We start from the raw sequence: 12,166 nt of genomic DNA, 5'->3' as shown, positions 1-12,166 counted from the left end.
ACACTGAAAAGTCAGCTGTAATCCTAATGGGTTTTCCTTTATATGTGACTTGTTGTTTCTCTTTTGCAGCTTTCAGTATTGTCTCTTTGTTTGTACGTGTAGTGTTTTTACTGTGATGTGCTGTGGAGAGTTTCTTTTTTGGTCCTGTCTGTTTGGTGTTCTGTATGCTTTTTGTGTTTGTATGGGCATGTCTTTCTTTAATTTTGGGAAATTTTCTTCCATGATTCTGTTGAAGATCTGGTCCGTGCCATTATCTTGGGATTCTTCTCCTTCCTGTATGCCTATGATCCGTAAGTTTGGTCTTTTTATTGTGTCACACAATTCCTGCATATTCCATTCTTGTACTTTTGTAAATTTTTCATAATGGCATTGCTTGAGTGGTCTAGTTCATCCACTTTATCTCCCAGTCTTGATACTCTGTTTTCCATTTCGTTCATCCTATTGGTGAGGCTTTCTCCTGTCATTTCTAATTGGCTTACTGAGTGTTTCACTTCCTTCTTCATTTCAGCCTGAGTATTCTTCAATATTTCTAGCTCTTTTTTGAATTCATTCAGAAATTTTTCCCTATCTTCCTTCAGGTCTTTGATATCTTTGTTTGTATGCCTGAATTCTTTTATCATGTTTATAATTGTTCTTTTGGGTTCCATGTCCTGCATTATCTCTAGGGGGTTCTCATTGTACTCCTCTAGAGGACTATTGGTATTTGAGGAGATATGTTATTTTCGTTTTTCATGTTATTATGTTTTCTCTGTGGTTTTGGCATGAGAATCTCTTTTGTAGTTTCTGATTCTTGTGTGAGACTCAGGCCTTCAAGTTTAGGTCTCCTTTTTGTGAACTTTATGTGTCTTTGTGGTTTACTTTTGGGGCATGAAAATCTGCTTCCTCTATGCTTCCGGTTCTCTCTTTTGATTTTATATTGGAATGGCCAGATTGCTTTTGTCTTCAGTAGTTCTCACAGAGGCCCAAGTCAGATGAGGATCAGATGCCCTCAGGCTTTGATTTGTGGCCATTGTATAGAACCCCCAAACAGTGCATGCCTGAATCTTGGGAATTCGGTTTTCAAAATGTAACATGCACATAGTCATATTTTCACTCTCTTACTTATTCACAGACACTTACTGAACTGTTTGTCTAGGTACAAAATAACAACCTATCAAATAAAGACCAACAAGGCAAAGGTGGATTCAGCTCCATTGGTGACCTCAAGAACTCATGCAGTCCTTTTGTTGAAGAAAATTTATTTAGGTTCTCTGTACTCTGTCGAGGCATTCATTCATTCAAGGTTTATGGAATGCCTGTTAATTTTGTGTGTGTGTGTGTGTGTGTGTGTGTGTGTGCGCGCGCAGGCGTGTGTATGTGTGTATGCCACTGCACATGTGTAAAGGTCAAAGCACAACCTCAAATGTCAGTCCTAGCCTTCTGCTTTATTTGAGGCAGATCTTTTGTTGTTCACCACTGCATACACCAGACCTCTCGGAAATCCCTGCCCCCCATTGCTCTGTAGGCCAACTGGAATTACAGATGTGCACTACCACATACAGCTTTATGTGGGTTCTGGGGTTCCAAACCCTGGGGTCGGTACTTCATCCTCTGAGTCATTTTCCCAGCCTGACTCTCTGAATTTTAGGGGAAAGCCAGGAGTGAGGTGAAGAGGAAGGAAGAGGCTTCTGAGGTAGAACAGCATGGGGGCCGGAGAACCAAGGAGAACATTTACCTGGGGCACAGCATATGTTTTAACTGCTGGCTGTTAAGGAGTGTCCCAGAGGAAGACCAGAGGGGAAAGCTGGTGTGGAGTTTTGTGTGAACAGTTACCTCGATGCACTGGTAGCTTCCAGGGATATGGTTCACAGGCTGTCCCCATGGCCACAGAACAGAGAGGCTGGCAGACTAAGTTGAGATGCTCGCATTCAATCACAGCTTGTTAATTCAAACATACAGCAAGAAGCGAGAGGAGAGATGTGAGGTCAGGCAGCATTTGGGATCAGATGCAATGGAAGGACCACACATTCGGAACATGTGCTGTGTGGTGTTCAAACATCCTGTTCCTCCCTCTGCTGCATCAGCCTTTCCCACCAACCATGAGGTTCCAGTGACTAGTGGCTCATCAGATCAGGTTCCTGTAGCCACCACACTCTTGCTCTGCCTGATGTGGTGTGTACACCAGCAACGGCTGTGGCTTACAGTGATCTGCTCAGAAGCGCTGCTCTGAGTTTCTGTGCAGAGTTTACATGAGGTGACAGTGGGGCGTTGGTTTAAGGATGACATAACTGCAAGTCTGGAGGTGGTGTGATTTATGTCTCAGTTTTCTCCTTGCTCTGACCAAATATCTGACAGGAAGCAACCGAAGGTAGGAAGAGTTTATTTGGGTGCACAGTTTGAGGACACAGTTCATCATGGCTGGAGCCCGCCAGAGGCTGCGGCCTCTGGTCAGTGAGGCTGATTGCATACATCTTGGCAGACCAGGAAGCAGAGGCATGGTTGCTGACACTCACCTGACTTTTTCTTCTGTCCTTTTATCCAGACTGGGTCCCTATCCATGGAATAAGCCCACCTGTGCTTAGGGTGGGAATCCCCTCCTCAGTTAAACTGCTCTGGAAGCTCCCTCACAGACAAGTCCAGGGGCATGTCTCATAGGTGATGCTATATCCATTCAAGCTGACAAGATTTACCATCACAGTTGGTCACTTTCTGACTTTCTGACTCCACGTAATAATACTTACTGCATTCATGCCTAACCCACATATGTCCCACTTGGTCTGCCTTTAATATGTCGTACAGGCTTCTGACTCTCTTTGCAATCATAAGATAAGGTACACAGAGTTTAATTCATGAATGTTTTACCTGTTTACTTGGCAGACTTGAACATTCTTAAATAGTACAGCAAATGCGCACTGCATAAATCAAAAATTGCACTTTAGTTAGGACTTTAGGCTCCAACCTGGATGAAGTTGTCTAAAATGCACGTGGTGAGGCAGGAGTGTGTGGCAGATGCTGTTCAGCTCATGACAGATGGTGGGGGGAGGGAAGTAAGGGTGTCTGGGACAAGACACAGCCCCAAGGACCTACCCCCAAGTGACCTACAACTTAGTCCCTGTCTCCTAAAATCAATACAACTTCTCAAAATAGCACCATTAGCTAAGGACCAAGTGTTCAACAGGCAAACCTGTGCAGACATTTCATATCAAACCATTACACTGCCTCCAAACCTGAAAGGCAGCCACAGTAGCTGAAAGTCCAGGATAAACCTCCTTAGTGCGAATTCTTTACCCGCTACAGCATTCAGCTCGCCTCTGTTTCTCCATCTGATTTGTTATTGCAACCTTTTTGTTTTGTTTTATGTTTTCATTTTTTGAGACATATTCTTGCTATATAGCCCAGGTTGGCCTCAAACTCCTGGCAGCTTCAGGAATGCTGAGATTCCAGGTGTGTACCATCACATTCAGCTGTATTTTTTTTTAGCCAGGGTCTCACTGTGCAACCAGGGCTGCCAGGAACCAGCTTCTGCTGCCGCTTCTGCACTGCTGGGGTCACATGCATGCGCCGCCACGCACCGCTTCCTAGAACTTTCAGCAACACAACATGCATTTCAGATGATCCAGTAGAGGATAAACAACGCACACCAGAGAAATCAGCACAGTACCAACCTGGGCAACCGAATGGGTTGTTGGGATTTCTTTTAGTGTGTGTTTGAGGCAGGGTCTCCCTGGAGCCCCAGCTGGCCTGGAACTTGCTATATAGACCAGGCTGGCCTCCACCTCACAAAGGTCTGGTTGTTGAGATTTCTGTCCCCACTGCTGCAGAGCTTAGGTTTAGCACCTGTTTGCCGGAGCCAGGCATGAGACTTGTACCTGGTGTCTCACTCCTGGCTGCGCCTTGGACTGCAGTGGAGATGTCCTAAGTCCTAACATTGATTCCAGCACGTCAGTGACTGAATAGATTCCCATGATTGAACAGATTTCTGCCTGTCAGGCAGGAGAGGAAGTCATTGCGTTTAGGGCCAGCCAGGGTTTCCTTAGCTTTGATCTTTGAGAGTAAGCCTTTTGCTTGACTTCCCCTTTCTCTCTGTCTCCCTGTGCAAATTTGAAGTGTCCCGTTTGCTTTTGTCTGCGGGAAGGTGATCCCCCTCCATGAAGTATCAGGCTTTGCTTTGATTGGCGCACCCTGTGCTGCTTGAAAGAGTTTACATGGTCTGTGGCCCTCAGACCTCGCTCCTAGAGAAAGGAAGTGCGCTTCGGTGAGGAAATAGTAGGCATAGCTAAGAAACTTGATCAGGGATGTGTGGCTGTTGTTCAGTGGCCCTTTCCTGTCCTTCCCCTTCCTTCCTTTGTCCTGTGGCGGCATCTCTCCTTCCCAGGCCTGTGAGAGTCTAATTATTGACTCCTTTCACCTGCAGTCAGCAGGCGCCTAGTCAGTTTGAGCAGCTAGATTCTGCGAGTCTGTTGACTGAGTGCTTCGTATTCCTCACAGCTGGTGGCAGCCAACAGCCACGGTGCTGTTAGCCTGGTGTAGGCGGCAGGGTTTGCACTGTTCCTTGACCTGTTTCCCACCTACCTTCATCTGAAAAATTTGCCCTTGCTCAGGGTTAGCTTGGGCCGGACATCAGCACAGTATGTGTCTAAGTTGTAAGCTTCAATCCTCATCCTGACATCCAAGCTGTCAGGTTTTAAAATTTCTTTTTCTTTTTTTTTTTTTTTTCTCAAGTGCATGTGTGTGGTGTGCATGCATGTGTGGTCATATGTGTGTGGACGTGCTTTCAATTTTAAGTAAAAAAAAATGTTTAAAGACAGAGTCTCATTCTGTAGCTTAGGCTGGCCTGGAACTCTCTATGTAGCCCAAGTAGGCCTTGAACTCAGGGCAATCCTCCTGCCTCAGTTTCCCAAGTGCTGGGATTCCAGGTGTGAGCCATTGTGCCCAGCTTAGGATGCCAGTTTTGAAATGTGGAATTCTAATGAACGCTGGTCAGCCAGAGCCTTCTAGATGAAGCCTGTGTGTGGGCTCTGTGTCTGGGAGATGGAAAATTAGGTGATGAGGTGGAAGACGGCTATGCATAGACCTAAAAGAAAACCCTCCACTGTTCTACATCTGTTACTGGTCACAAAGGTTGTGGTTATCATTTACCCTTTTAAATCCTCTAAAAGTGCTTCTTTTTATTTTTCTTTTAAATTTATTTTTCTTTAATGTGTATGAGTGCTTTGGCTGCATGTATGTAGTGCACCATGTATGTGCAATGCCCATGAAGGCCAGAAGAGGGTGTTGGATCCCCTGGAACTGGAGTTACGGATGATTATGAGCTGCCATATGGGTTCTGGGACCCAACCTGGGTCCTCTGGAAAAGTAGCCAGTGCTCATGACCACTGAGCCATCTCTCCAGCCCCTAAAAGTGCTTCTTAACATCTGTCATTATTGTTTCTCTAAGGAAAAAAAAATAGAACTTAGATCTAAGAATATTAAGTAATAAGGTTTTGTGGGTAGGGTTGAGTCTTGGGGGCCAGAAATGATTGCAGTGTCTAAGGCACCTTTCACACCTCCAAAAGTTAGTTTTTGTGCATTGATAATACTGTTCTAAGAACTTCATGTTTTGGGATAATAAGAGTGCCCTGGTATGGACCTGGCACTTTAAGGATGAGCCCATTTAGCTCTCCCTGGAAACTTCCCACATAGGCAGTGTGTGATCTTACAGTCCGTCTTACAGACAGGAATTCAAAGCTCAGAGCAGGCCAGTGCCCCTGGGGCCAGAAAACAGTTAACCAGAGGTGCAGGGTTCAAGTCTAGAACATTGATCGTGATCTTCTTATTAACAAGGCTGTCCTAAAATAGTCTGGAAATGGGGCTGGAGAGATGGCTCAGCGGTTAAGAACACTGTTCTTACAGAAGACCCAGGTTTGAGTCCCAGCACCCACATGGCAGCTAACAACTGTCCATAACTTCTCAACTGTCCAGTCTCTTCTCCATGGGCACTGCACGACATGGGTGTACTTACCTACATGCAGGCAATACACACATACACATAAAAATAATAAAAAGAGTTTATTTTATTGCATTTATTCTTTTTTGTATATATATGCATATGTAGTGTTTGTGTGTATTGTGTGTGTGTGCATGCACAGACATGCCATGGGGCAAGTGTGGAGGTCAGAGGACAATGTGCAGGAGTTGGTTCTCTCCTTCCACTGTGTGGGTCCTGGGGATCAGATTTGGTGATCAGGTCATCAGACTTGGTGGCTAGTCCTTTTACCTGCTGAGCAATCCCACCAGCCCTGGATTTCTAATTTCATTATCCTTAACACTTGTTATTGCTTGTATTTTTTTATGATAGCTATCCAGTGAGTATAGAGGTGATAGCTCATTGAAGTTTTGATTTGTATTTCCTTTGCTTATTGGGGATGTGTGTGTGTGTGTGTGTGTGTGTGTGTGTGTGTGTGTGTGTGTGTAAAATGTCTGTTTAAATCTCTGTCAATTTCAAAATTATTTGCTTTCTTACTGTTGAGTTGTAGGAGTTTATATATGATTGCAAATATTTTCTTTGCACTGTATTTTTATTTTTGATTCATTATTTTTACTTTATGTGTATGAGTAGGGACTGGAGAGATGGTTCAGAAGTTTTGCTGCATATATGTAAGTGCACCTGTGGGTGCAGTGCTGGTGGAGGCCAGAAGAGGGTGTTGGAGCCCTGGAATTGGAGTTACAGATGGTTGTGAGCAACTAGGTGGGTGCTGGAAACCGAACCTGGGTCCTCTGGAAGAACAGCCAGTGCTCTTTACTGAGCCATTTCTCCAGACCGCTTTTTACTTTTTCTTTATTTCTTTCATTTAAAAATTTTATTTATAGCTGGGCATGGTGGCACATGCCTTTAATCCCAGCACTTGGGAGGCAGAGGCAGGTAGATCTTTGTGAGATTGGGGCCAGCCTGGTCTACATAGTGAGTTTCAGGCCAGCTGGGACTACAGGGAGACCCTGTCACAACCTCCCTCCCCCCCAAAGAATGGAATTCACAACTATGTCTGATTACGAAATGTGGGGCAATATGTTCATAAGGTCTTAGAGAGAGACTGCCGTGATCACTGTTGTTCACAGACACCTGCTCTCAATGACTAGGCACTTTATCCTAAGCTCTCCCCTGGGGATTTACATATACTCTTTATTTAAAAAAGGTATTTATTTTATTTGTTTACATGTATGCGTGTGTGCCTGTGTGTGTGTGTGTGTGTGGCCAGACAAGAGCATTGAATCCCTTGGACTTGGAGTTGCAGGTGGTTGGAAACTGCTGGACCTGGGTGCTGGGAACCACTCCAGTCCTCTGACTCAGTGGCTAGTGCTTGTGAGGACTGAACCATCTCTCCAGGCCCCAGAGGCATTATGTATGACCTAAGGTGATATTCATTATTATTTCTGCTTTACAAATGTGGATACTGAGGCTGTAGAGGCTTGCTCAGGGCCAGGGAGTGGTGATGAGTGGAGTTTGAATCAGACCCCCCCCCCAAGGTTTCTCCCCAACAGGCTCCTTTTCCTCCTTAGAGATGGTGCGTCTTCCTTGCCCCTGCCAGAATTCTTGGATGCAAGGTGGGAGGATTCAAAGCTGCACTTCCTCTGCTATTGTATCTGTCGCCCCCATGTGGTGACAGTGTGAACTGTTGATGGTGTCCCCTCTCTATAGCGTGCAGCAGGGTCTCCAGGGAAGTGTGTTTGACAGCTCCTATTCCTGAACGCAGCACTCACCTTGGACCACACTTACTTGAGAACAACTGGTGGGTGGACAGGGTTCCTTTTACATCAGTGGGTATTTTGGACTTGACCTTTTCTCCGGTGCCATAAAGACCTAAAGACCTTGTCCCCTTTTAGTTGTAAAGCAATTGAGACTTGAGACAGGGTCCTGCTGTGTGGCCCATGTTGGCTTTTATATTTTATATTTTTCTTTTTTTTTAAACAAATAATTTATTGAGACTTTCATACATGCATATAAGGTGTTTGTATCAAATCCATGCCCACCCCTCCCCTCCAACTCCTCCCATATCTCCCCATCACTTTTTTCTGATAACTTCATGTACTCTTTCTTCTTTGATTTATTATTTTTTTTATGGGGCTTTTGGCTACTCTAATATTCCCTCCTAAAAAGGTAACCCTAAAATCTTTTAAGGATTAGATAAAAGCTCCCAAATATTTTTGACATGTTGGCTTTTAAAACAATGTTTTATTTATCATTTTTATGTGTATGAATATATTGACTGCATGTATGTGAGTGCACCCATGTCATGCAATGCCTGCAGAGGTCAGAAGAGGTTAGATTCCTTTGGAACTGGAGTTACAGACGGTTGTTAGCTGTCATGTGGGTGCTGGAAATAGAACCCGGGTCTTCTGCAAGAGCAGCCAATGCTCTAACCACTGAGCAATCTCTCCAGCCCCCAATGTTGGCTTTTTAACTCTAGGTGCCCCTGCCTCAGCCTCCTAAGTGCTGCTGGTATTAGAGGCTTACATCGAGGTACTTGGGAAGAGTTTACTTTTAAATATTTTAATTTTAAGTTATATGTGTTTGAGTGTTTTGCCTGCATGTAAGTGCACCATGTGCATAAAATGCCCATGGAGGTCAGAAGAGGGGGTTGGATCCCCCAGAACTGGAGCTACTGATGGGTGTTAGCTGCCATGTGGGTGCTGGGAACCAAATTCGGGTCCTCTGCAAGAGCAACCAGTGCCCCTAACTTCTGAGCCATCTCTCCATTCCCAAGTTCAGTTACATTTAAATGACAGGTTCTTAGTGTTTCATGAGAACTGTTGTTAGGTCAAAGCGAGAATATTTGAGTTGTAACATCTTCGCTGTTAATAAACGTCCATATCTATAATGCTTTGTGTCTGATTGTAGTTCGATGCCGAGGAAGCTGAAGGGGAAGCACGGTGTTTGGTCGTTTTAGACGTGGGAAATTTCAGCAGCTCTTTTCCCACCTCTTCCCGTCTTCTCTCTTCTCAGGTTGTAAGATGGTCCGACTGTTGTTTGCCGTTAGCCTGCCGACCTGGGGATCCCTACCAATTAATTGCTGAAGCAAGTGTGGATGACTTCAGCAAGCTGGGAGTGGCATTCATGGAAGACAGACTGCAAATGGATAATGGACTGATACCCCAAAAGATTGTTTGTAAGTAACTTGAGGAAATATTTCCCTTCCAGCTGGATATCACAAGTGACTTGACTGAGGACAGTTGTGAATGTCTGTGGGTATGACTTAGGGAAGTGTTTATTTTCAGTTTTAGCCAACAGATTTGATCTAACCATAATAGTATAAAATTCATACACTTGTCAGGGTTGTGGGGAGGGCAGGAGGTATGTTGTAGTCTATTAAGAGTTCTTAGACCAAAATGTTCATCGTTACACCAGAACTATTCTGCTGGTGCTACGATGAGGTTCTAAATGAACAGCTTTTAACTTGAGACAGGCTCTCCCTGCAGCCCCAGCTGGCCTGGAACTCACTCTGTAGACCAGGCTGGCCTCAATCTCACAGAGATCCTCCTGCCTCTGCCTTCTGAGTGCTGGGATTAAAGTTGTACCCCACCGTGCCTGGCCGTACCTCACACTTTTTTCTTTTTGGTTTTGTATATGTGTTGCGGGTGGTGTGCAGGTGGCTGTCCTGGGCTGCAGGCAGCAGGGGAACTTCCTGAGCTGACCTATATGACAGTTCGGAGTGGTTACTAACACTCTCTGCTGTTTGTGCTCTAGCAGTGCACTTGAAGGACTCTACTCTGAAGGAACTCCAGGATCAGGTCTCCAACAAGCAAGTCCAAGCCCTGCAGCCAAGCCCAGAACCTTCCCCTGAGGCTGAGCCTATGCAAGACATCATGGAGCATGCTGGTCAAGGTGACTCAAAGGCTCCTCGTGAAGTCTGTTCCCTGTCAAGGAGAGGCAGTGTCTCTGGAAGGGGGCCGGCTGCAGATGGCGAGCCAGGGCAGGGCTCTGTTGAGCACCATCAGCTCCACCTGTCCAGTTGCCACGAGTGTTTAGAACTCGAGAACAGCACCATTGAATCAGTGAGGTTTGCATCAGCAGAGAACATTCCAGATCTTCCCTATGATCACAGCAGCACTTTGGGGGGTGCTGGTGAGTTCTTCCCTGAAAGAGAAGGGAGGAGAGTCAACATCTCAGGAAAGGCACCCAACATCCTCCTGTATGTGGGCTCCAGCTGCCAGGAAGCCCTGGGCCGGCTCCAGCAGGTGCAGTCTGTCCTGGCTGACTGTGTGGACACCGACAGCTATGTTCTCTACCACCTGCAGGAAGACAGTGCCCTCAGGGACCCATGGCCAGACAACTGCCTGCTCTTGGTCATTGCCACCAGGGAGCCTGTCCCCGAAGGCCTGTACCAGAAATTCATGGCCTATCTCGCTCAAGGAGGGAAGGTGCTGGGCCTGTCTTCCTCCTTCAGGTTTGGTGGCTTTCAGGTGACAAGCAAGGGCATGCTGCAGAACACAGTCCAGAACTTGGTTTTCTCCAAGGCTGACCAGAGTAAGGTGCAGCTTAGCGTCCTGAGCAGCGGCTATGTTTATTACGAGGACCCTGGAGAACAGCCCAGCCCTGGCATGCTGCAGGGCCACTTACAGAATGGGGACAAAGACAGGATGATCGTGCAAGTGCCTTTTGGAACCCGTGGAGGGGAGGCCGTCCTCTGCCAGGTACTGGGGTGACATTGAAATGGTGCTCTTTGGGACAGAACGTGCTCTTTAAGGCTGGACAGTGAAAAGTCCCAAGAGGGGCTTGGGCAGTGGCTCAGCAGGGAAGTGTTTGCCTTATCAGCACGAGGACTTGAGTTTGATTCCCCAGAACACACCGAGTCAGGCTCGGTGGCACATGTGCTGGGGAGGTAGAGGCAGGCAAATCCCTGGGGCTTGCTGCACAGCCACTGTATCCTACTTGGTGAGCTCCAGGCCAGTGAGAGACCCTGTTTCAAAAAACAAGGTGGACAGCGGCATCTGAGGAGTGATAGCTGAGATTGTCCTGTGATCTCTATAGACACATGCATTTGTTATGCATACAGATACACAGAGACATCACACACAGACACACAGACACAGACACATAGACACACAGATGGAGACAGACACTTAGACACACCCATGGGTATAGAGACACTTAGACACACACACACAGACATAGAGACATACAGATATAGAGATACTTAGACACACATACAGTCACAGAGACACAGAGACACACACAGAGACATCACACATAGACACAGAAATACACAAACACAGACATACAGAGACATCAGACACAAAGGCACACACACAGAGAGATGTAGACACACACACACAAAGACACACACATACACATGGATATAGAGACACTTAGACACACACAGACACACAGTCACAGAGACACACACACACACAGATACAGAGATATGTAGACATATACAAAGACACACAGAGACATCACACACAGGCATGCATACATAGACACACACAGACAGACATGCACAGACACACGGACATAGAGACACACACACAGGCAAATAGATACAGAGATTCATAGACAGACACAGACACACACACAGATACAAACAGACACAGATACACAAACAGCAACACACAGACAGACATCACACACAGTCCCAAGACTTTATGTGCGAGTCGTTGCTTGTGTTCTTGGCTGGGAGTTTCTGCTGGCGGTGAGTGGAAGGCTAGTTCAGGGCTTTTACAAATACCCTGACTTACCAAAACGCTTGTGATTGAGGAACCAAGGAGGGAGGTATTAAAGTTAACTAAACTTGCAGATTAATCAAGGATTAGCCAGAAAATTCTTTCTCATTTCAGTCGTTATTGATAATCGCCTAAAATATGCTAGTCTGCTTTCACCCTGATTATATCATTAAGCATTTGGTTAGTGCAGGAAGTTGAAAGGCTCAGGGTAGTTGTAATGCCAAATTCTCCCCTGGGAGACCCAAGCGTGCTACCGCCTGACTGCAAAACCGACACTATGCATTCCATTCGGGTCTTTGTATAAAGTCTATGGTGTCCGAAAGAACGTTGCTTACAAAGGCGTGTATTCATGGGCTCTTTCCCCTACATCTTGGCTGAGCTTTTTGAGATCTGTTGCCTCTTCCCAGCTTCCTCAGCATCTGTCCTTAGGCCCTCCCCTTTGTGCAACTGAAGCTGACCGATTGGGTGGGAGGGATGACTGCCTCCCCCT

At 46.0% G+C, this 12,166-nt stretch overlaps 1 protein-coding gene across 1 annotated transcript in view; it reads left to right on the top strand.

Annotated features, from left to right (window-relative positions):
- The window catches only part of Hlcs (holocarboxylase synthetase), a 213,156-nt gene that overhangs the window by 9,563 nt on the left and 191,427 nt on the right, over positions 1–12,166 (top strand). The window contains exons 3-4 of the mRNA XM_008853031.3: positions 8,960–9,122; positions 9,701–10,647. Coding sequence (XP_008851253.2) covers positions 8,960–9,122; positions 9,701–10,647 — 1,110 coding nt within the window. The remainder of the gene's footprint in view (positions 1–8,959; positions 9,123–9,700; positions 10,648–12,166) is intronic.

The sequence above is a fragment of the Nannospalax galili genome, unplaced genomic scaffold (genome assembly GCF_000622305.1).
Source record: "Nannospalax galili isolate Female #2095 unplaced genomic scaffold, S.galili_v1.0 scaffold447, whole genome shotgun sequence".
Taxonomy (NCBI): Eukaryota; Metazoa; Chordata; class Mammalia; order Rodentia; family Spalacidae; genus Nannospalax; species Nannospalax galili.
The sequence above is the reverse complement of the archived record's forward strand: the minus strand, read 5'-3'. Positions and strand labels throughout refer to the sequence as shown.